General features: G+C 39.4%; 1 protein-coding gene across 5 annotated transcripts; it reads left to right on the plus strand.

Moving 5' to 3' along the window:
* Nucleotides 1–1,250: 1,250 nt before the first annotated feature.
* On the plus strand, nucleotides 1,251–21,155 carry ZNF287 (zinc finger protein 287). 5 transcript variants are annotated; one of them, XM_008996767.5, is made up of 6 exons: nucleotides 1,251–1,862; nucleotides 2,530–3,130; nucleotides 4,429–4,526; nucleotides 7,506–7,632; nucleotides 8,137–8,223; nucleotides 17,872–21,155. In XM_008996767.5, exons 2-6 carry the CDS (start codon nucleotides 2,728–2,730, stop codon nucleotides 19,437–19,439), a joined length of 2,283 nt encoding a protein of 760 aa, XP_008995015.1. In that variant the 5' UTR covers nucleotides 1,251–1,862; nucleotides 2,530–2,727; the 3' UTR covers nucleotides 19,440–21,155. The 5 variants fall into 5 exon arrangements, with proteins under 5 accessions (XP_008995015.1, XP_078229316.1, XP_078229318.1 ...); XM_078373190.1 differs by having other exon boundaries at nucleotides 1,251–1,513; XM_078373192.1 differs by lacking the exon at nucleotides 4,429–4,526.
* The last annotated feature ends 3,289 nt before the right edge of the window (nucleotides 21,156–24,444 follow it).

The following is a 24,444-nucleotide window of genomic DNA, read 5'->3' on the forward strand; positions in this document are numbered from 1 at the left end:
CAGATCAAAAGACCATCACACTCCCCAACTTTCTTTTTGTTAGAATGTTCCTGGAGTGATGATACTAAGACTCTTTGACAGTCCTCCCCCAACCCCACAGGGTTCCACCTCATTTGAATCTGTGCAGGCTAGTGAATGCTTTGACCAAGAGTCTGACAGAATTGGTGCTAGGTGACTTCCAAGACAGTGTTATAATTGGCCATTGTGCTTCTCTCTTGCTCACTGGAATGCTCACTCTTGGAGCCCAGAGCCACCATGTGATAATTCCTTCCAGCTGCCCTCAGTCCTTTATGCTGGAGAAAACACATTGAGGCGCTCTGGTCAAATTCAAGCCAAGCTCGTCTTTTAACCCATCTCCTCCCAAGTGGTGGACATGTAAGTGGAAAGCCATCTTGAAAGTGGCCCCCCCAGCCATCAAATCATCCCAACGGAGGCTACAGACATTGAGGCAAAGGCCCAACTACTCCGGTCGCTTCCAAATTCCTCACCATATTTATGAGCCTAATAAGGTGATTGTTCTTCAAAACCACTAAGTTTTGGGGTGGTTTGTTAATAGAGCATTAGATAACGGGAACACCTGGAATATGTTTTTATATCCTTTTATTTGTATGTATTTTTGTTTTGTGTCTCTTAGAAATAACAGCTACTCGGGAGGCTGAGACGGGAGAATCGCTGGAACCCAGGAGGCAGAGGTTGCACTGAGTGGAGATCACGCTATTGCACTCCAACCTGGGTGACAGAGCGAGGCTCCGTCTCAAAAAAAAAAAAAATAAATAAGAAAAAAAGAAAGAAAATAAGAGAAAGAAAAATGGGTCCCCCCCCCTCCCCAATCTGAGAGTCTCAGAATCAAATTCCTGAGGAGGAAGTGAGAACCTTTAACAGTTAATATGTATGCACAGTAAAGCCCGAAACCGCAAGTTAGGTCTTTCTGCCTTTAGATCCGCATCTTCCCCGCCCATTCTTCCTCTAGGAAATCTGGCACCGGGTTTTCTCCGGGTAATAAGAGCGGGGCTTCAACTCCCTAGCCCTCCTCCAGCTGCTGGAATCTCCCCGGCCTCCAACACTTCTGCTAGACCTGCGTCTGCCCAGGGAAACTGAAGTTCCCTTCGGAACCTCGCAGGCTGACAAGCAAGTCAGAGCGATGGGTGGAGGTGGTTGTCATGGAGACAGGTCCAGGGCCAGAGACGCGGGAGGGGGAGGCCGCAAGTCGGTCTCCGATTGGCTCTGTGGGCGCGCAGCGTTCTCCCGGCGCACATGCGCAGTGGCGCCGAGGCGAGGTCGCGGCGAAGCAGAGGCGTTGGGGCTTCTGGGCCGGGTTTCTCAGGACCGGGCTGGAACGTGCAACTCCTGGCCGGGCCACGCTCTGCTTTGCCGGGAAGGGAAGTGGCGGAGCCCGAGGACCCGCTGCCGCGCGGGACTAAGCCCGCCACGCAGGCGCCCGTGCCAGCGCCGCCATTGTTGCCTGTGGCCTTAGGGCCGCTCTGGCTGCCCGTCGGCCGGGTCCCAGCGACAGGTATTGATGTCTGGGCGCCGCGCGCGAGTGTCCGCGCGGTCAGTGACAGCCCAAGCCCGTCCACGCGCGGGCGCCCGTGCTCGTGGCCTGCGGGAGGGCAAAGACGGGGTGGAGGCTGCTGTGGGCCCAGTCCCAGCGTTGCGTGTCGCAGGGTCCCCTACTCCCCCGCTGCCCTCGCCCTCGACCCTGCGGCTGAAGAGGAGTAAGAGGCAAAGGGACTTGGCCGGGAAGGGGTGGCGACAGGAGGCCAGGCGAGGCTGTCGCATCTCCTCTGCAGGGCCCTGTAAACAGTTTGCTTTGGCGGCACGACTATGCCTGAACAGGGCTCGGAGCTGGAGCCTGGGCACAGGTAGTGTCTGTTCTCCAGATCAGGCCAGTTCTAACGTTTCCTTCGAGAATCCTGGTTTCGAATATATCCTTAAGGAACTGTCTCCTGTAGACCCACTTAAAGGGCTTCAAGTCACACCAACCTCTTCTACTCTTTTCCAGTCCAACCTGCTGTCTTCCCAGCCCTTTGATAGTGACAGGCCAGAGTCGGCTGGCATTAACATGCAAAGCAGATAAATGGCTCGCCCTTTCCCTTGACAGTTCCCTTGGGAACCTTGACCACTGTATTAAGAAGAAATTCTCCTAGTTTCTTCCAAGTAACAGATTTGCTCTGTTATTATCGAGAGCCAGTTCAGTCATTACAGCTTCTGTAACATCAGTGACTAAAATAATGAAACTTTTGTCTATAAAAACGTTTAATTTTTTTTAACAGGTTAGAGGTTTAATGTGTCATTTTGCTTAGATTATTTGAGTCATTGCCTCTGACACTACCTTTTTAATAGCAGCTCCATCCCCCACCAACCCCAAGCAGATTGCAGTTTCCTTACAAGTCTAAAGATATAGGGGAGGAAGACAAGGTGAAGCTTATGTTTGTTCATCTATGCACACTGCGAGTGTTTCTGTGTGTATATATATATAGTAGAGCATGCAAGGAATTCTTGACCTTGTGGTCCATGCTTGTGTTTCAGGGTCTCTTATCCATCCCTGCAAGTTCTGGGCTCAGAATTTGTCACTAAGGCTGCTAACTCTACCTTGATTCTGTTCTGCCCTCGGCTGCAGCAGCCTTTGATATAGTGTCCTTGTGACTCTAGCATGAGACTTCAAGCAGTTGCCTCACTACTGGAGAAATAAAGGATATTGCCAGACTGACTCTCCTATCTGTAGCAATGTTAGTCTCAAGCAAGAGGATGAACAGTTCTTCACGTTCCCAAATCCTTCTAAGGTGGAAGTCAGACAAGGCTCAGAGTGGACCCTACCATGTTGAGAAGGAAATCCTTACTTCGAGATTCTTGCGTGACACTGAGACCTGTCGACAGAATTTTAGGAATTTTCCATACCCAGACCTGGCTGGTCCTCGAAAGGCATTGAGTCAACTCCGAGAGCTCTGCCTTAAGTGGCTAAGACCTGAGATTCACTCAAAGGAACAAATTTTGGAACTGCTGGTGCTGGAGCAATTCCTGACCATCCTGCCTGGTGAGGTTAGGACTTGGGTAAAGTCCCAATATCCAGAGAGCAGCGAGGAAGCAGTGACTTTGGTGGAGGACTTGACTCAGATTCTAGAAGAGGAAGGTGAGAATCATAGAGCAGAGAGGGGAGGAATCCCTGGGTGGTTAAAGAAGACAACTAGCACCTCTGAGCAGCTCTTTTAAAGAAATTGGGGAGAACACTGAGAGGTCCAGGATGCATTTTTTAAAAAGAAAGAAACTGGGGAGAACAAAGTTCAGTGAGTCAGAACAAGGCTTTAACATGAGCTCCATCCTGCATCGTGTTCTCCTTCCAGATTGATTGGGAACAAGCACATTATCTAAACTCCCAGGAAAAATGTCTTGAAAGAGTGACCAGGCACAACCAAATTACCACTGTGTGAGCCCTCAGAAAGTACCTGCAGAGGTTTGCACCATTCTACTAACAAATCATTTATTTTGTGAATAGAATTTTACAATAAAATACTTCCAGTAAAGGAAGAAAGGGTTGAGAAAACATTCCCTTATTAAGAGACAACTCACAAACTTAATATCCCATAAGGATTTAGTTAAAATGTGAATTTTGGGCCAGGCACAGTGGCTCACACCTGTAATCTCAGCACTTTGGGAGGCTGAGGTGGGTGGATCTCCTGAGATCAGGAGTTCCAGACCAGCCTGACCAATATGGTGAAACCCTGTTGCTACTATAAATACAAAAATTAGTTGGGCGTATAGCACGAGCCTGTAGGCCCAGCTTCTCAGGAGGCTGAGGCAGGAATCACTTGAACCTCGGAGGCAGAGGTTACAGTGAGCCTAGATTACTCCACTGCACTCCAGTATGGGTGACAGAGCAAGACTCTTTCTCAAAAAAAAAAAAAAAAAAAGCCAGGTGTGGTGGCTCACACCTGTAATCCCAGCACTTTGAGAGGCTGAGTCGGGCAGATCACGAGGTCAGAAGTTCCAGACCAGCCTGACCAAAATGCTGAAACCCCGTCTCTACCAAAAATACAAAAATTAGCCGGGCATGGTGGTGCAAACCTTAGTCCCAGCTACTCAGTAGGCTGAGGCAGGAGAATCACTTGAGCCGGGAGGCAGAAGTTGCAGTGAGCTGAGATTGCACCACTGTACTCCAGCCTGGGCGACAGAGCGAGACTCCATCTCAAAAAAAAAAAAGTGAATTTTGTTCATACTTAAGACTTTTAGAGCAAGCTTGTTTTCGAAGTCTGTTTTGATGTCTTAGGACAAGTCATTGGCACTTTCCTCTGATGCTTTGAAGTAGGAGTGCTGTTTTTGGTTTCCTTCTTACTTCTCAATTTAAGAAAGTGTAGGCATCCATTTGATGAGGGGTTTCCTAAGCTATTCAAAAAGGACTAATCTCCTTCATGACCTCTTTCTCTTCTCTAGCTCCTCAAAACTCTACCCTTTCCCAAGATACCCCAGAGGAAGACCTCAGAGGAAAACATGCTTTCCAGGCAGGGTGGCTAAATGACTTGGTGACCAAAGTGAGTTTGTCTATCTTTTCTGATTTTAAAATGCCTTCTTAGTGTGTGAGGACATTTTCTGTCCTGGCCCTGTAACTACTGTGCCCCCAAAAGCTCTCTCAAGGACTTAAGCCTCAGTTTCTCTCCTATGTTGTCTTTGACTGTTAATGTAGGTAAATGTACGGTAAAGAAAAGGGGCTTCCCTTACCTTCCCTTGATACGTCTTTCCTTACTTTGACTTTGTCAACAATATCACACATGGGATACGGGATTGACCTCCACAGCCAGATGGATTTAGGTTTTGGTTCCTGGCTCTACCACTGGAACTGCAATTTGGGACAAGATACTTAACCACTCTTAGCCTGAGTTATTCTACTCTCATAAATAGAATTTATCTCTTAGATTGTGAGTAGTAAATTTTATGAGACTTGTAGTTGGGCTGGATTATGGTTAAGCAATTAATAGACAATTATTGCTATTATTTTTCCTCATTAGCAAGTAGTTAAAGGCCATGCATTCTGTGATACTACTGTTGATCATGAGTCTATATATTTTTTTTTGAGACAGAATCTCACACTATCACCCAGGCTGGAGTGTAGTGGCATGATCTTGGCTTACTGTAGCCTTCACCTACTGGGTTCAAGCAATTTTTGTGCCACAGCCTCTGGAGTAGCTGGGGTTACAGGTGCATGCCACCACGCCAGGCTAATTTTTGCATTTCTAGTAGAGACAGGGTTTTGCCATGTTGGTCAGACTGGTCTTGAACTCCTGACCTCAGGTAACCCAACCACCTTGGCCTCCCAAAGTGCCAGGATTACAGGCATGAACCACCACACCTGGCCATGAATCTAAATTTTACAGAATGGCAACTTTAGCTACCTTAAAAGAAATATACTGTAAAAATATAACTGGTCTTTCTGAAATGGGAAAGCCTTTGGTAACTAAGTTAAAATGATTATTCATTGATTATGTGAACATTTACCTGCAAAACCTAACAAAGTCAAGGGAAAAACTGTTAAAAACACTAAGAAAAATTGGATAAAATGACTCTACGGAAAATGACATGAAAAAATTAATCACGTATGTATATATACATATATACACACACATATATATATATACATATATACACACACATATATATATACATACATGTAGAAATCAGATAGATGATAAAATGAAATAAATGCTTCCAGTATCAAACCCCCAAAAAACTTAAAATATCTAAAAATAAGCATAATATAAATATTATAATACTTTCATGTCTAATATTTTGTAGAATATGAAAGAAACCTTGTATATTATAAAGTTATCAGTTCTTCCTAAGTTATAAACCTAATAGAATTTTTAAATCTCAGTGATTTAAAAGAAAAAAAATTTTTAAGAGATGGGATCTCACTGTGTTGCCCAGGCTGTTCTTAAATTCTGGCCTCAAAGTGATCCTTCTGCCTTGGCTTCCCCAAGTGCTAGGATTATAGGCATGAGCCACCACACCTGGCCTCCTTTTATACAATTATATAAAAAAATAAACATGCGGCTGGGTGCAGTGGCTCACGCCTATCATCTCAGCCGTCATCCCAGCACTTGGGGAGGCTGAGGACGGTGAATCACCTGAGACCAGGAGTTTGAAACCAGCCTGGCTGACGTGACAAATTCTATCTCTACTAAAAATACAAAAATCAGCTGGGTGTGGTGGCTCATGGCTACTTGGGAAGCCAGTTACTCTAGCCAGGTGACAGAGCAAGACTCCGTCTCAAAAAAAAGAGAATCATGTAATAATATTACATTTTTAACAAAAGAGCAAACAAGAAAGGCACTAACCTTAACAGATTGTGAAATGTATCTAACGGTGCAGCAACTCAACACTGTGTTTATTGTTGTATTTTTTAAAAGAAAGACTGCATTTAATCATAGAACACATAAAAATATCTTGACATTTTAATTATAACATGTTGGATTTATTCTTAAAGCATAGCTTGAAAATCAAAATCATTCAACTCTGTGTCATCTGTGTTTAAAATTTAAAACTCAAGTCAGGCATGGCGGGTCACTCCTGTAATCCCAACACTTTGGGAAGCTGAGGTGAAGTATCACTTGAGTTTAGGAGTTTGAGAACAGCCTGGGCAGCATAGCAAAATCCCATCTCTACAGAAAAATTTAAAAATTAGCCAAATGTGGTGGTGCACACCTGTAGTCCCAGCTACTCGGGAGGGTGAGGTGAGAGGATCTCTTCTGCCCAGGAGCTCGAGGCTGCAGTGAACAATAATTGCACCATTACACTCCAGCCCAGGTGACCAAGTAAGACCTTGTCTCCTTTAAAAATAATAGTAATAAATATTTTCCTTTTAAAAGTGGAGCTGCCACCAATGCATGCACTAGTCCAGCACAGGTGTCAGAGATCGTCTCTTTTAAAAATAATAATAATAAACCTTTTTTTTAAAAAAAACGGAGCTGCCACCAATGCGTGCAGGATTGCCAAGGGAAAATAAATTCCACTCTACTTTCAGACTTCCCTTTAGGGTTATGGAGAGATGCTGTGGGGCTCTCCATATGTAGGGGGAGGTTTTGACTAGACAACTTCTAGGATCCTACTAAAGCTTAAGATTCTGTGGGCCGGGCGCGGTGGCTCACGCCTGTAATCCCAGCACTTTGGGAGGCCAAGGCGGGTGGATCACGAGGTCAAGAGGTCGAGACCATCCTGGTCAACATGGTGAACCCCGTCTCTACTAAAAATACAACAGGTTAGCTGGGCATGGTGGCGCATGCCTGTAATCGCAGCTACTCGGGAGGCTGAGGCAGGAGAATTGCCTGAATCCGGGAGGCAGAGGTTGTGGTGAGCCGAGATTGCACCATTGCACTCCAGCCTGTGTAACAAGAGTGAAACTCCGTCTCAAAAAAAAAGATTCTGTGACACTCCCCCACCATACATACACCCAGTGTTATAAGTGTCCCCTTTGCCATTAGTTATTGAACTGAGTTTAATTACATTTGATATTTTAGGAATCAATGACATTCAAAGATGTGGCTGTAGACATCACCCAGGAGGACTGGGAGTTAATGCGTCCTGTACAAAAGGAATTATACAAGACTGTGACGTTACAGAACTATTGGAACATGGTTTCTCTGGGTAAGAATCATTTACAGCCCTCCTCCTCCTAGCCTGTTCACTAGGGTATCTTTCTTACACCTGTTGTTAAAAATGGGTTGGGCCTCACACATGCTTAGCTAAAAATGGGGTCTAGAAATAAACGTTTGTACCTCATTCTAGCACAAAAGTGACTATTTTACTCCCGTTTCCCAAATGAAAGGTTTTCAACTGAGAAAACATTGGAAACGGATGCACAGCTTCATAGTGCTGCCACCTGATGCTGCCTTGCTTGGTCTTTGCTACTCTAAGGGAAGGTTTCTTCCTTCATGATCTCCATGCACATATCCTCTTCAGTAACAGGAAATTTTTATCCTATCTCCAAAAAGGACAACAACCAAAAGCCTAATTCTTGTATTAGATCACGTCCCTGAAGTATCATTTTCCTACAGAGGTCCATTCTCCCAGATATGCAGAAGTTTGGTAATAAAACTTCAAGCAACTGTTTATCTCCAGGATAAAATTTATTATATTTCTCCTGAACAGGACTTACAGTGTACAGACCAACTGTGATTCCCATACTGGAAGAACCATGGATGGTGATAAAAGAAATTTTAGAAGGCCCTAGTCCAGGTGAGAAACAAAAAAGCACATGAGCTTCTTTGCATTTCAGAATTTATATCCTAAGTGTGGTGAGATATGCTTTTTAAATATGATCAGCTTACTTTCTGCAAAGGCATTCAAGCCTGTCAAGAACACTAAGCTGTTTGGCATTGCTTCCTTATGTAGGCCTCTTCAGGAAGAGTTTCCAAACATCACTATTAGACCTTTTCCCTGTGTCTCTTCTCATTTTCTCCTTCTACATGACCTCTAGATCCCATCTCTTAGAGCTTTGTATAGGGCTTTCATTGTGCCATTTTCCACTTCCTCTATATTTAAACATACATGAATGCCCCCTAAAAATTTCAGTGTTAAACCTTCTTTTTGAGTTTCTTTTATTCTGTTCACTGACAAATTCCTACATCCCCCTGCCTTCATCTTTTGTAAATCATTCCTTCCTTACTTTTAAATTATTTAAAAATATAATATATTCATAAGATTCAAAATTCTTAAAAATGTATAAAGCAAAATATATATAAAATGTCCCACCTGAGTACCACATACACCCAGTTCCTACATCTCCCCAGTATGTGACTGCTGTAGAAGTCTGTCCTCCCACAATAAGTAGAAGTCAGGTAATAAAATGTGAACAGTTGTTTTCTCCAGGTTAAAATTGTGGCAATAAGCAATTATTTGAAATGTCTATTATGCTTTGGATTTTTTACACATGAAGTCAATATAAAAATAGTTTTTCTCCATTTTTAATATGAATGGTAGCATACTATACATACTCTTTTGTACCTTGCTTTTTAACTTAAAAGTGTATCTTGAAAAGCCTTCCAAATGAGTATGTAAAGAGCTTCCTCATTTCTTTTTTTATATCTTCATATTTTTATTATTGAACTTGTTTCTTATTCATGGACTTTTTAATTCTCATTCCTTGCTTCTTCCCTCTGCAATAACTTCATTTTAAAAGATTTAAAACCTACACATGCACTTATGTACTGTCTACCTGGAATCACTAATTATCATCATTTAACCACTTTTGCTGTATCTCTATACAAAGGTTTTTGCACTGAACCATTTTACAGTTAGTTACAGGCATCATGACAACCCCTAAATATCTCTTAGGAACATGAACATTTTTCTACGTAAACATGATACCATTCTCTCACTCTGGATATTTAACATTTATATGAGTGTTATTAAATGTATAGTCAAATATTCAGATTTTCCCAACTGTCCCAAAAACATCCTTGGTAGATATTTTTCTCCCCAATACAGGATCCAGTCAGGAATCACATGTTCCACTTGCTTATCTCCTATCTTTAGTCCCTTTTAACAGAGAAATGTTCCCCAGGCTTTTTTCTGTTTTTGAAAAAGTCTTTCATTACATTGACTTTTTTTTTTTTGAGACAGTTTCACTCTTGTTACCCAGGCTGGAGTGCAATGGTGCGATCTCAGCTTACCACAACCTCCACCTCCTGGGTTCAGGCAATTCTCCTGCTTCAGCCTCCTGAGTAGCTGGGATTACAGGCACACGCCCCCGTGCCCAGCTAATTTTTTGAATTTTTAGTAGAGACGGGGTTTCACCATGTTGACCAGGATGGTCTCGATCTCTTGACCTCGTGATCCACCTGCCTCAGCCTCCCAAAGTGCTGGGATTACAGGAGTGAGCCACTGCTCCCGGCCTACATTGACATTTTTTAAAGGCAAGCCAGTTTTTTTTTAATGACCTACAGTTTAGATTTGCCTCATTGTTTCCTAAAGATATTCAGGTTAAACATTCTGCCAAGAATATTTGAAAGGTGATGTGTAGTATCTTCCATTGCATTTCCTCAGGAGGTACATAATAGTAATTTGTCTTATCATTGGAGATGCTCAGTTTGGTTAAGGCAGTGTCTACAGGGTCTCTCCTCTTTAAAGGTGCATTCTTTGTGACTAATAAGTAGTCTGTAGAGTGATACTTTGCAGTCACATGACTATTCCTTGATAATTCTTTACTTAAATTTTTTAGCATCCATTTGATGGACTTTGTAATATTATATTGCTGGTTGCAAAATGGTGATTTTCTTTTTCTTTTTTTTTTTTTTTTTTTTTTGAGACTGAGTTTTGCTCTTGGTGCCCAGGCTGCTGTGCAATGGCATGATCTCCTCTCACTGCAACCTGCACCTCCTGGGTTCAAGCAGTTCTCCTGCCTCAGCCTCTGCAGTAGCTGGGATTATAGGCATATGCCACCACATCCAGATAATTTTTACATTTTTAGTAGAGATGAGGTTTCACCATGTTGGCCAGGCTGGTCTTGAATCCTGACCTCAGGTGATCCTCCCGCCTTGGCCTCCCAAAGTGCTGGGATTATAGGCATGAGTCTCTGCATCCAGCCACAAAATGGTGATTTTCTAATTCAGTCATCTTTTCTTTTTTTCTTTTTTTGAGATGGAGTTTCGCTGTTGTTACCTAGACTGGAGTGCAATGGCACAATATCAGCTCACCGCAACCTCTGCCTTCTGGGTTCAAGCAATTCTCCTGCCTCAGCCTCCCGAGTAGCTGGGACTACAGGCACACACCACCATGCCCAGCTAATTTTTGTATTTTTAGTAGAGACAGGGTTTCACCTCGTTGACCAGGATGGTCTCGATCTCTTGACCTCGTGATCTACCCACCTCGGCCTCCCAAAGTGCTGGGATTATAGGCGTGAGCCACCGTGCCCGGCCACAGTCATCTTTTCTAAATGATTAATAGCATTTTTCATTAAAGAACAGCTCTTCTGGCCGGGCATGGTGGCTCTCACTTGTAATCCTAGCACCTTGGGAGGCCGAGGTGGGTGGATCATGAGGTTGGGAGTTCGAGACCAGCCAACACTATGAAACCCCATCTCTACTAAAACTACAATAATTAGCTGGGTGTAGCGGCAGGCACCTGTAACCCAGCTAATTGGAGGTTGAGACAGAAGAATCACTTGAACCTGGGAGGCAGAGGCAGAGTTTGCAGTGAGCCAAGGTTGCACCACTGCACGACCTGGGCTACAGAGCTAGACTTTGTCTCAAAAAACTAGCTCTTCCTCCCTCACCCCATTTTTATGTATATACCACTGTGGACTAATGGAAAATTTAAAAATTGGATATATTATTAGTCAGCCAGGCACAGTGGCTGACTCCCATAATCCGAACACTTTAGGAGGCCAAGGCAGGTGGATCACTTGAGGTCAGGAGTTTGAGACCAGCCTGGCCAACGCTGTCTTTACTAAAACAATAATAATAATAATAGAAAAATTAGCTGGGCATGGTGACACATGCTTGTAGTCCCAGCTACTCGGGAGGCCGAGGCAGGAGAATCGCTTGGACTAGGGAGGCGGAGATTGCACTGAGCCAAGATTGCGCTACTGCACTGTAGCCTGGGCAACATAGTGAGACTCCATCTCAAAGAAAAAATGTGTGTGTATGTGTGTGTGTGTGTGTGTGTGTGTATCTATTTATTATTAGTCCATTAATTCCAGTTTTTACATTTTATTTTGTGTTTTTGATGCTCAGTTATCCCAAATATGGGCACTCTAACATCAAATGAAGTTCAGCATCTATTTGACATGTCCCAATTAGTTTTCAACCATTTCCTTGATTTCTGGCACAGCCACATGTTCTTTGGGCTCACCTTATGCTTACCTTAGACTTGGAATTTCTCCAAGGAACCCTGATTCATTTTACTAGGGAATGGTACTTAAAAACTAAGATCTGGGCCATAAGTGTATTCACTGTTTATGGGTATCATTTCTTCTGTTCAGTGGATAGAGCTAGGAAGTATATGTGTGTGTTAGTTATTTTAAGTCATGAGTTCATACTTAAACTCCAATTAAAATCTAACACTACAAGGATATTCCATTTTATATATTTCCATATTCCATTTTGTATCTCCTTTCTCATACAATGAATAACCTAGCTTCTAGTAACATCAGTATATTTACTTATTTGCTATATCACATGTTATGCACAAAAATAGTTTCAAATTTACATCAGTACTACTACCAATAGAAAGAGTCTAGAAAGTTTAAGATTTCTTTGAAGTCCTTTTTGTTCTTAAATTATATACCACTAAGGATAGTGTTTTCTTGCTTTTTAAATTTGTTTTTAATTTACATTTTTGAGTATGTAAAAATAGTACCATGGCTCAGAAGTCAAAAACTATATAGAAAGGTATACATTTCCATTCCTTCTGCTCTCTTCCCACCTACTCCCAATAGGTAACCATGATCACTGGTTTCTGGTGAATACTTCCTATGTTTCTCTTTCCAAAAATAAGTTATTAATACATTATCTTCTTTTGCATACAAAAGAAGTATACTATGTATATTCTTGCATCTTGCTTTGTTATTCCATTTTTTATTTTATTATTTTATTTTATTTTATTGCTATTGTTGAGACAGAGTCTCACTCTTGTCACACAAGCTGGAGTGCAGTGGTGTCATCATGGCTCACTGTAACCTCCATCTCCTTCTTTCAAGCTATCTTTCCACCTCAGCCTCCTGAGTAGCTGGGACTGCAGGTGTGTGCCACCACACCCAGATAATTTTTGTATTTTTTGCAGAGGCAGGGTCTTGCCATGTTTCCCATGCTGGTCTCAATTTCTGGACTCAAGTGATCCGCCTGCCTTGGCCTCCAGTGCTGAGATTACAGGTGTAAGCCACACCTCCCAGCCATTACTCCATTTTTTAAAATCTGAAACACTGACTTCTTATATGTCCATCAGCATGGATGCTAGTATACAACAATAATGACAGACACGATATGGCCAGGTACAGTGGCTCACACCTGTAACCCCAGCACTTTGGGAGGCTGAGGCAGGCAGATCGCTTGAACTCAGAAATTGGAGACAAGCCTGGCAACATAGTGAGACCTGTCTCTACTGAATTTTTTTTTTAATTAACTGGTTATGGTGATACATGACTGTAGTCCCAGCTACTAGGGAGGCTGAAGTGAGAGGAAACAAGCCCGGGAGTGAGCCACTCCCACCTGGGTGACAGAGCAAGACCCTGTCTGGAAAAAAAAAAAAAAAAAAAGATATACTACTTTAGAGTGAATTGTTTCACTTTTTTAAAGAATTAACTTTGGTCATTAGGTATTTAAAGGGTCATAAACTTTAAAAGCTAATTCTTCTCTATAATTTATGGCCTTATATGCCTTAGTTTGAAAAATACAAAATATACCTACAGTACACTAAATTCTCTGGGGAACAAATTCAGCACACTCAAGGCACTGAGAAAACATACATAGTGTAATGGATATAAGCCTAGACTAGAGTCAGGATAGTCTTCTGGGTGATACTTGCAGTCTGAAATCACTTTAAGTTAACTTCTGTGTCAGGAGTTTTTTGGATCATAAGAGAGCACAAATTTGGGCTGTGAATCCTGAAAAAAGGGCAATGTATGGTTCTACATATGGAGAGGGGAGAATTTTCTCCCTCCAAAGAGTACCAAGACTGAGAAAGACAGTTCCTTTTTTCCTTCTGTAGAGTTGAGATTTTGGGGTTTTGTTTTTCTAGCCTAGCATGTTCTTACATCATGTGTAATCCTCTGTTCAAGGGACTGCTGTCAGCCTCCTCTCCTGGGCTGGGCCCCAGGCTTTGTCTTCTGGCCCCATAGTCCCTTGTACCCTCAAAGTGGAAGCTTAAGGTCATCAAACATGATTGAGGGGCTAGCTCAGGCAGTCAACTTGAGCTGTTACTGACGTCTTGCCTTCCTGCTTTTACTTAATTTTTAGCCTGTGAGACTTTTGCTTTCTTGCCAGCTTAAAGATATATAGTAAGTTGAATATATATAAACCAAGCTTTGGTTAGGGTACTTCAGGAGGTAGGTTAGTCACACTTCAGGAAATGGAAACTTTGGTAATTAAACAGAATAGTAGTGTTAGTTTGATGGCCATTACTGTCTCACATCTTTTATGGTTTTTTTATGTTTAGGTTTTATGGTTTATAGTTCTTTATACAGTACTTTGCCATTCTTTGAAGTCAATTCAAGTCACACCTCCCCCACTGAAGCTTTCCTTGACTACCTGAGTCAACATTAATCTCCTCTATTTAGAAATATTATGCCACTTTTTGTCCTTTTAACCAACAGATAAAACTTCTAACCAATCCTTTCTGGTTTTAGTGATAAACACATATTTAAGTCCTGCTTAATGATCTGTTTCAGAATTTTTAGTAAACTAATTTGTTTAAAATGGTGCATTTATAGTAGCAATTTATTCATTATTATCATTTAGTCTTGTCACTTTAAGCTTGTTAATTATAACTTTACTTTTCAGTTAGGTATTACAATCTGTCATAGGCTGATAGTGATTACATAGAAGTTGAACTCAGCGTCTGGTATTATCTCATCTTTTTTGTATATAGTCACACCTACTTGTACAGTCTATTCACATTCTCATTCTCTTTTGGGGAGGGGAATAACAAATCCTGGTTTGAGAAAGTTCATAAATTTTTTTCTTTCAAAAAGTAACAACTATTTTCCATTTTTTAAAAATTTTTTCTTATTTTGCTACATCTACTGGAATGGAATATAACTACTTACTAGTACTAAACAGCAATAAAAGTAATATAGCAAACTTATTGAAAATTAGAAACTAGAAAACCCATAATATCATTATTAGCATTTTGGTAATCTTTTTCCACTTCTGATATGTTTTCATGCTTGTTATGATACTTGATTCATTTAACATTACTCCTAAACATTTCTGATGTAAACTATGATTTTGTATTTGAATAAAAGTTTTAAAAAGTAGTTTGTAAATTCAAACAGTACAGGAAGCAAAGAATAAGTGTCCCTCTTCCTTCAGTCATGACCAGGACCTTCTCCCCTTAGATTATTTGTGTGTGTGTGTGTGTGTGTGTGTGTGTGTGTGTGTGTCTGTGTCTGTGTCTGTCTTATGTCTGTCTGTAACACAAATAGCATATCTTTACACAGATAGGATCTTGCTCCACTTTTTTTTAATACACCTGTTTTTTTTTCGCTTAATATGCCCTGCACAACTTTTCATGTCAATGTACCTAGACCTACCTAATTATCAGTTAACAATATTCTGTTATCTCTTATTCTATTAATAACTAGTCCCTTACTGATGGATGTGGCTGTCGTTTTTAGTTACTGCATATTACTCAACTGAATGCATATAAAGGTATTATACTGTGATCTGCCTCTTAGAAAGTTTCTGAAGTATTTAGTACCATTTTTGCTTTATTATAAATTCTATATTTGATTAAATTATATTAATATAATTCTTGATATTTTCAAGTTATGTTTCCCACCTGGTTTCAAAGGAAAAAGAGGTTGTAACTTTAATTTTGTGCTAAATAATTATACAAGAAACGTAACAGGCACCAACAAATACATATTTGGCTGCCTTATTACAGCCAGGTTAGTTTGAGGGTCAACCTTTTTGGTTTGGGGTGTGTGTGTATGTGTGTGTGTGTGTGTGTGTGTTCCTGTGTTTGGTTATGTGTGTGCATGCATATCCATGTACGCTTTCATTTGAGTTCACCTTTTTATATGTGAATGTCATTTATTTTACCATTTCATTTGAGTTGCCACCATGTCCAGTCTCAGATCATTTTCTAAAGGAAATGTAAAAGAAGGATAAGCTATTTCCAGAATTTTCATCTAGGTTGGAAATATAAGAAATGTACAGAATTGTGAATTACAGTCATGTGCTGCATAATGATATTTTGGTCAATGACATAATGCATGTATGACAGTGGTCCCATAAGATGACAATGAAGCATATATAGAAACCTGGCATATGAGCACTTGATATTCGTATTGCAGATCAAGTAGGGGAAATGACTGATAATAATAGTGCTGGGACATTTAGCTTTCCATATTTAAAATATATATATATATATATATATATGTGTGTAAAATCTAGGTTCATATAAGTATACTCTATGATGATCACACAATGATTAAATCAACCAACACCACATTTCTCAGAACATATCTCCATTGTTAAGCAATGCATGACTATACTCGTATAAAGCCAAGCTATGTCATGAGCTCAATAGTATATTAGGTTGAACCATATAAAGTTCCTGACATTCAGCTATTTTGACCTATAAAAAAGGCAACTTCCTATATGACTGATCTATAGGTTGACCTACAGAAAGGCAACCTAGTCTGTATTTTATTTTATTTTTTTGGAGACAGATCTTGCTCTGGCATCCAGGCTAGAGTGCAGTGGGGCTATCATGGGTCACTGCAACCTCCACCTCCTGGGTTCAAGCAATTCTCATGCCTCAGCCTCCCAGGTAGGTGGGACTACAGGCACACACTACCGCATCTGGCTAATTTTTTGTATTTTTGGTAGAGACAGAGTTTTGCCATGATGGTCAGGCTGGTCTCAAACTCCTGACCTCAAGTGATCCACCTGCCTTGGCCTCCCAAAGTTCTGGGATTACAGAAGTAAGCCACAGAGCCTGGCCTTTAATCTGTATTTTAAATTCAGAGAAGCATCGTAGAGAGAAACATGAGCTGGACTATAAACACCTTTTTTAATAGGTGGAAAAATCATCATAAAAGAAGGCCTACAGAGTAGGATTAGCATGGCATCTAGAGAAAATTATGAAGAAGTAGTGGATAACTTTAGGCCGGGTGTGGTGGCTCATGGCCTAGCATTTGGGAGGCTGAGGCAGGCAGATCACCTAAGGCCAGGTGTTCAAGGCCAGCCTGGCCAATGTGGTGAAACCCTGTCTCTATTATAAATACAAAAATTAGCTGAGTGTGGTAGTTCATGCCTGTAATCCCAGCTACTTGGGAGTCTGAGGCACAAGAATCACTTGAACCTGGGAGGCAGAGGTTGCAGTGAGCCAAGATGGTGCTGAGTCTGTCTCAAAAAAAAAAAATGTAGTGGATAGCTTTAAATTAAGCTGAATATGAGTTGTATTATCAGAAAGAATAGAATAGAAAGGCCTGAATTATTTTGGGACCAAATGCCAAGTGGAGGTATTTTAAACTTTTTTTCTTTAACTTTAATCCTCTAAGCCACTAGTTCTTAAACTTTGGTATATAGCAAAACTGCTGGGCTTAATAAAACAAATTACTCAGCTCTACCACCAAAGTTTCTGATTCAGTATATCTGGGTGACACCCAATAATGTTAACACATTTCTAGATGATAATGATGCTTATGCTGCTAGTGTAAGGACTGTACTTTAAGAACCATTGTTTAGGCTGTGGGAGATTTACTAGAGATACTTGAGCATAGAAAGCACTCAGTGAAATTGCTTTAGGAATATTATGTGGGATTCTGCAGAGCAGATTGGAAGAGAGAGTGATGAGAGTCAGCATGTCTACTTTATGAACCCATTACATAAATTAATCCATGAGGCCATCCCAAGTTATCCCACACAGTGTTATCACTGTTTTGACTTCTCTTAGCTCTGTCACCTGACCTAATCTGTTTTATTCCCTCTGTGCCCATGTTGAATATGAAGAACCTGTCTGTTTTTACCAACCTAGTCTCCCCCCCGCCTTTTTTTTCTTTTTGCCCTTTTTGTCTCCTTTCCCAAGTTTTAAAGACCGTGATGATGAGGTTTTCAGAGCCATTCTCTTTGGGCACTTTATCCATGTTTATTATTTTGTTTCTATTTTACCAATTTCCTTTCTCCAAATAAATGACTTTTTGTATTCTTTTTACTTCAGAATGGGAAACTAAAGCCCAAGCATGTACTCCAGTAGAGGATATGTCTAAACTTACAAAGGAAGAAACCAAGACCATCAAATTAGAAGACTCATATGACTATGATGACAGATTAGAGAGGCGAGCCCCAGGAGGCTTCTGGAAAATTCCCACTAATGAAAGAGGTTTCAGTTTGAAGTCAGTCCTTTCACAAGAAGATGATCCTACCGAAGAATGTCTTAGTAAATATGATATATATAGAAATAATTTTGAAAAGCATTCAAACCTAATTGTACAGTTTGATACCCAGTTAGATAATAAAACTATGTATAATGAAGGCAGGGCAACCTTCAATCATGTCTCGTATGGTATTGTACATAGGAAAATACTTCCTGGAGAGAAGCCTTACAAGTGTAATGTGTGTGGGAAAAAATTTAGAAAATACCCATCCCTTCTGAAACACCAAAGTACCCATGCCAAAGAGAAATCATATGAATGTGAAGAATGTGGGAAAGAGTTTAGGCATATCTCATCCCTCATTGCACATCAGAGAATGCACACTGGAGAAAAACCATATGAATGCCACCAGTGTGGTAAAGCCTTCAGCCAGCGTGCACACCTTACTATACATCAGAGAATTCATACTGGAGAGAAACCCTATAAGTGTGATGACTGTGGAAAAGACTTTAGTCAGCGTGCACACCTTACCATCCATCAAAGAACACATACTGGAGAGAAACCATATAAATGCTTGGAATGTGGTAAAACCTTCAGTCATAGTTCATCACTGATTAATCATCAGAGAGTTCATACTGGAGAAAAACCTTATATATGTAATGAATGTGGGAAGACTTTCAGTCAGAGTACACACCTTCTTCAGCATCAAAAAATACATACTGGGAAGAAACCATATAAATGCAATGAATGTTGGAAAGTGTTTAGTCAGAGTACTTACCTTATTCGACATCAGAGAATTCATTCTGGAGAGAAGTGTTACAAATGTAATGAATGCGGAAAAGCCTTTGCTCACTCCTCAACCCTTATTCAACATCAAACCACTCATACTGGAGAGAAATCATACATATGTAATATATGTGGGAAAGCCTTCAGCCAGAGTGCAAATCTTACTCAACATCATAGAACACATACTGGAGAGAAACCATATAAATGCAATGTGTGTGGGAAAGCATTCAGCCAGAGTGTGCACCTTACTCAACATCAGAGGATTCATAATGGAGAAAAACCCTTTAAATGCAATATATGTGGGAAAGCATATAGACAAGGTGCAAATCTTACTCAGCATCAAAGGATTCATACTGGAGAGAAACCCTATAAGTGTAATGAATGTGGGAAAGCTTTTATTTATTCCTCATCACTCAATCAACATCAGAGAACTCATACTGGAGAGAGACCCTATAAATGTAATGAATGTGATAAGGATTTTAGCCAGAGAACATGCCTTATTCAACACCAGAGAATTCACACAGGAGAGAAACCCTATGCATGTCGTATATGTGGTAAAACCTTCACCCAGAGTACAAACCTCATTCAGCATCAACGTGTTCATACAGGTGCCAAACATCGTAATTAATGGATAAGGGAAACTTCATTTAGGTTTTACAACTTCATTTCAATTTTATTTTGTGCATTCTGTGTGTTAAAACATTCAGAAGAAATCCCAAGAAGTGCAATGTGCTAGATACCACTCAGCAGAAGTATCAGCATTAGTGGTATGGATATAACCTATTTAGATTTAATGTGAAATTTAAGAAGGAAATTTGACTTCTTAACCTTTATTTGATATGAGTTTAATTCATTACAGAAAGAAACCTTGTGAAGGGTATTTAAAAACATAACTCATCAACTCCTTATTTCAAGTACAGTCATCCCTCGGTATACTTGGGGAATTGGTTCCAGGACCACCCATGTATACCAAAATCTACCCATTTTCAAGTTGCACAGTCAGCCTGGCGGAACCTGTGTATATGAAAAGCCCTACATCTACGCAGGTTTCCCATCCCTGAATAATAATAACTTTAAAACTCTGTTCAGTTGAACAAAAAAAATCCAGTATAAGTGGATCTGTACAGTTCAAACATATTGTTCAGGGGTCAACTATACATCTTAATGAGGCCTTATGAGTGTAACTTGGGAAAGTGTCCATCAAGTAGAGATGTCACACTAGAGAGTAATCTTAAAATTGCAGAAAAGAGAAAGCTGCTTTCAGGCCTTTTATTTTTTCCCAGCTTTGAAGCCTTAAAATATGTAAAGGATTCCCTCCTGTTTCGCTTCTCCTTCTCCTGTTATGCCATAACTGCCATATGGAGCCAATAGGTTTGAAAAAACAGTTGAAAGTATCTTAAAGATTTTTATGTGATCACTGTTTAGTTACACCTTCCCTCAGATACTGAAATATTAAAGAGAGGCTTAGTGAAAGATATAGTAGAAACTAATGTGTATATAATATTAGATGTGTACAGATTTAGTTAAACAGGCAAAAATTAAATGCCCCAAGTTTAAATGAATTTTTAATACATGTAAGCCTTGATTTCACTAGGTTATGATGTTCAAGGTCATCCTTACAGAAAAAACTAGGTATAAGGTATACAGTTCCCATTTTTTTCACCTGACTCCTAAATTTATATGTTAGGTTTCTCTGTGACTATTTTACTATGGAAAGTTCATTTCTTCCATTGAAACACATTTCTTGAGTATCTACTATGCTCAGGTCCCAGACTTCTTAATTGGATCCTTTCAAGGCTTGTTACAATGCTGAAAATCATAGGTGATTTACACAACAGAAAGATTTCTAGAGTAATGAGAAAGTGACATGATATTTTGTCATGGAATGAGCATAAGCAACGTGCTAAAATGGGTTGCCAAATGGTACCTAGATCCCAAGAGAAGGAAGTGGAAGTAATGGTGCAGCTATATAAATAATGTGAGAAAAAAATAAGTAATGGAAAATAGATTTGAGTTCACTGAAAAATGTGGGTCAGGGGAAAAGGTGAAATTTTAATGGAGTGAGGAAAAATACGTAGATAATTCCTATAACATGAAAAATAATTGGACTTGCTTTGCCTATGGAAGGAGAATGGCTAAATAAAAAAGAATTCAGCCTAGTTATTAAACTAAAAACAAAATGACTTATTTTTAAGGAATAAATGGAAGCCTGACACTCCATACATACAAGAAAAATAGAGATTACTCTTAACATGTCAGGAAAAAATTAATTGTAAAAAGCATGGACACATTAATCATTAAACAATGATAACTGGGTTTGTGGGTTCTAAACATAAAAAGAAAACTGGCAGAAATGCAAATAGAAATAGGTAAAAAAAAATACCATTGCGTTTCATATTTACAGTATTCCACTACCAGAATATAAGGCCATATTCTGAGAACTGAGATTTCATTGTGCTCATATTTGTTTTTCGAGTCCCTCGAATAATAGCACATGGTCAATATATGGTTGAATTAATTATTGAATGAATAAATTAGATAAATTATTTATATAATTTAATTTATAATTAATTATATAAATTAGATTTCAGTAATAAAGTAGAATTGACTGGCATGGAGTGAAAATTGATATAACTAAAAATACTATTGTGCATATATCAAAGAAATGTTCAGCAAATAACATTTACTTGGAAACTGCTTAAAAATAGTGAATCTGATTTCACGGGGCATCTATACAGGAGATTTTTCCAAGCTAAATGAGGGGAAATTGATATCAATTCTGATACTATAAATACCAATTTAAGCATGTATTAACCATGCAACTTTCTTTGGACATTACTGTTTATAAAACTATCCTACAAACAGGAACTGAAGAATACACCTGGGGGATCCTAGCATCCTAAAGGCTATATTGTTGAATGTTTTCTTTAAGAAACTTTATTTCCCTTTCTCTTACATTAGTTAACCTTGATTTCATAGTATCATTCTGCACAAAGTACAGTTTACAGAGTACTCAAACTGTGCTTATATAGTTATGTTTTTTTTAAATAACAGTTGTTTGAAAATCTTATTTTTTTGATGCTGCTTCATCCCTCACACAACACATATTTCTCTTGGTTGAGCATGTGGCATGTTAAAGTCCATAGCACCTTTCTTTGCTTTACTGTTTATTTCCTGCCTTTGTATGTTTTATGTAAATAATGCATTTATAAAGTTTTCCAGATACACAGAGGCAATTGATGCCCTTATAAAATAACAGATTAGCAATATTGGAGAACCCTAGATCTTTGTGTATTTTTCCCACTTTTACATTTGTCTGACCTACAAATTATTCAGTTTTTAGCAAATAACCTTATTTTCCAGAACTTACTATGTTTTCAAATATACAGAAAAGTTTAAAAATAATAAAATGAACTGCATACCCACTTAGATTTAAAAACCAACATTTTGCCATATTTTTTTTTTTTACCAAAGATTGGAAAGTAACTTACAGACATGACATTTCATCTCTAAATACTTAAAGCATGCATCTCATAAAAATCAGGACAGTCTTTTACAGAACCACAATAACGTACCTTAAAAAAAGGACAGTAATTCCCTAATATCTAAAGACCTAGTCTATGTTTAGATTTTCTTGGTTGATCCAGTCAGTTTTCACACATAGTATTTGATTTTTGTGTCTGTTTCATCTATCTAGAACCGTCCCCACTTTGGTTTTTCCTCTTTAAGAGAGCAGGTCAGTTGTCTTGAAGAATGTCTCACATTCAGGATTGAACTGATTATTTACATGTGGGTTGTTCCTGTACCCCTTGTAGTTTCCATAAATTAGACCTTAGGGCAAAAGGCTTGATTGGATTCTTTAAACATTTTAATGATAACACCTCACAGATGTATTTCATAGTGCATCATATCAAAAGTCTCACTAATAATACCAGGTTGACTCACTATCAATGGATCACTCAGTTGAGGTGGTAACCACCATATCTTCCCAATATAAAGGTAGTTTTTCCTATTGCAATTAACGATTTGTGGAATGACACTGGCAGTATATAGATATTTTGGTTGCCAACAACTTCTTACCTGGTAAAAAGTAACCAATGGTGATCCTTGCCTGAATCCATTGTTTCATCAGTGTTCGCAAAATGACAGTTTTATAATTTTATTTTACATTTGTTGAGTAGCATTCTTGTATAGCCTTCCCTCATCAACTAGGAATGCACTAGAGGCAGAGTCAGTCTCAATTATTTTCCCTTAATTACCAGTGTTGGAGTTTAATTACCAGTAAAGAATTTGGTGCTCTCATCTGCAGTGATAACAGATGATTCAATGTGTTAACAGCCATTTATGATCATTGTTTCTGATGTTCAGATTGTCCCAAATTTGGCCAGGTGCAGCCCTTAAAGTAGCTCTTAATATCCTTTTGAGATTCACTGTCTACTCTTTTATTGCTTTCTAACACAAGATATCTCACCTAGATTGGAGAGAACACCTCCGTGTTATGCATGCTAGAAAGCAAATTAGCTCCAAAAGACCCGTGACAAGGCCATCAGAACATTTGCAAGGGAATGGAATTTATCAGTTAATCTGCCAAGTGGGTTAAGTAGAGGGCAATTAAGAGAGCAACTAGATGTATACCTAATATATTGTGTTTTAAGCATTACATGCCTTGATAAATATGGCATTTATAAGCTAATAGCCCTCCTTTCCCATCACATCTCTTAAGGTAGGTTTCTGGTAAGATCTAAATATTAATCTTAAGGATCTATTTCATTCAAATCTAAGTACTAGTTTTTCTTGCTAAACCTTTATTTGGTCTCTAAAACTTTAAGGCTGTTTTGTTTCATTCTTGGTCTTCTGGTGTCAGTTCACTTGCATGTGCTGGTAAATGTATTCTTACTCCTCTATTTCTGTTATTCTCCCCGTGGCTCTATATTTCATCATAATTAGTAGCCCCTTAAAACACTATAACCATTAAAAATGGCAAGCATGTGCACTACAGTGATATGTACAAATGTGTGTGTAAGTGTGTAAGCAGCATCGGGCCCTGCACTCTGTATGAATGGGAAAGTGAACCACACGATGCTGAAGTATCTTGCTTGAGGTCATATGTCATGTAATGACAGAATAAGGATTGGAACTGCATAGCTCCAGCACTTAGTTGAGTTCTTGTAAAATAATGTTAAATGGAAATTCTGAGTACAAACAGTATGTACCTACAATTTTATAAAAGTATGTATTTTTATGAGATTAGAGCACCAAAAATTTTTTAAAACTGTTTTTGGCTTCTTTCCCATACAGATTCTTTCTTTTCTTTTCTTTTCTTTTCTTTTCTCTCTTTCTTTCTTTCTTTCTTTCTTTCTTTCTTTCTTTCTTTCTTTCTTTTTCTTTCTTTTTTTCTTTCTCTCTCTCTCTCTTTCTTTTTTTCTCATTGGTTTCTTTTAAGGAGCAGAGAGTTTAAAAGGCAATAAGGGGCAAGAAGGAAGGGAAAAGGAAGAAAGAAGAAGCTACCCTGTACAGAGACAGAGGGAGGGGGTCTCCAAAGCTGAAAGAGGAGGTCCCCACCTGCCACAGAAAACAGCCAGGTATATATGCAGAAGCTAGAGGAGATGGTGTTTGATTTGTGTAGGGCTCAG

This window comes from Callithrix jacchus, chromosome 5, assembly GCF_049354715.1.
Source record: "Callithrix jacchus isolate 240 chromosome 5, calJac240_pri, whole genome shotgun sequence".
Classification (NCBI taxonomy): Eukaryota; Metazoa; Chordata; class Mammalia; order Primates; family Cebidae; genus Callithrix; species Callithrix jacchus.

Excerpts from the sequence above, each read along its gene's own strand:
- ZNF287 (XM_008996767.5), top strand. The coding sequence starts at position 2,728 with ATGTTAGTCTCAAGCAAGAGGATGAACAGTTCTTCACGTTCCCAAATC. Across the intron at positions 3,131-4,428 it reads TCAGATTCTAGAAGAGGAAG|CTCCTCAAAACTCTACCCTT; the intron begins GTGAGAATCATA and ends TCTCTTCTCTAG. Across the intron at positions 4,527-7,505 it reads TAAATGACTTGGTGACCAAA|GAATCAATGACATTCAAAGA; the intron begins GTGAGTTTGTCT and ends TTGATATTTTAG.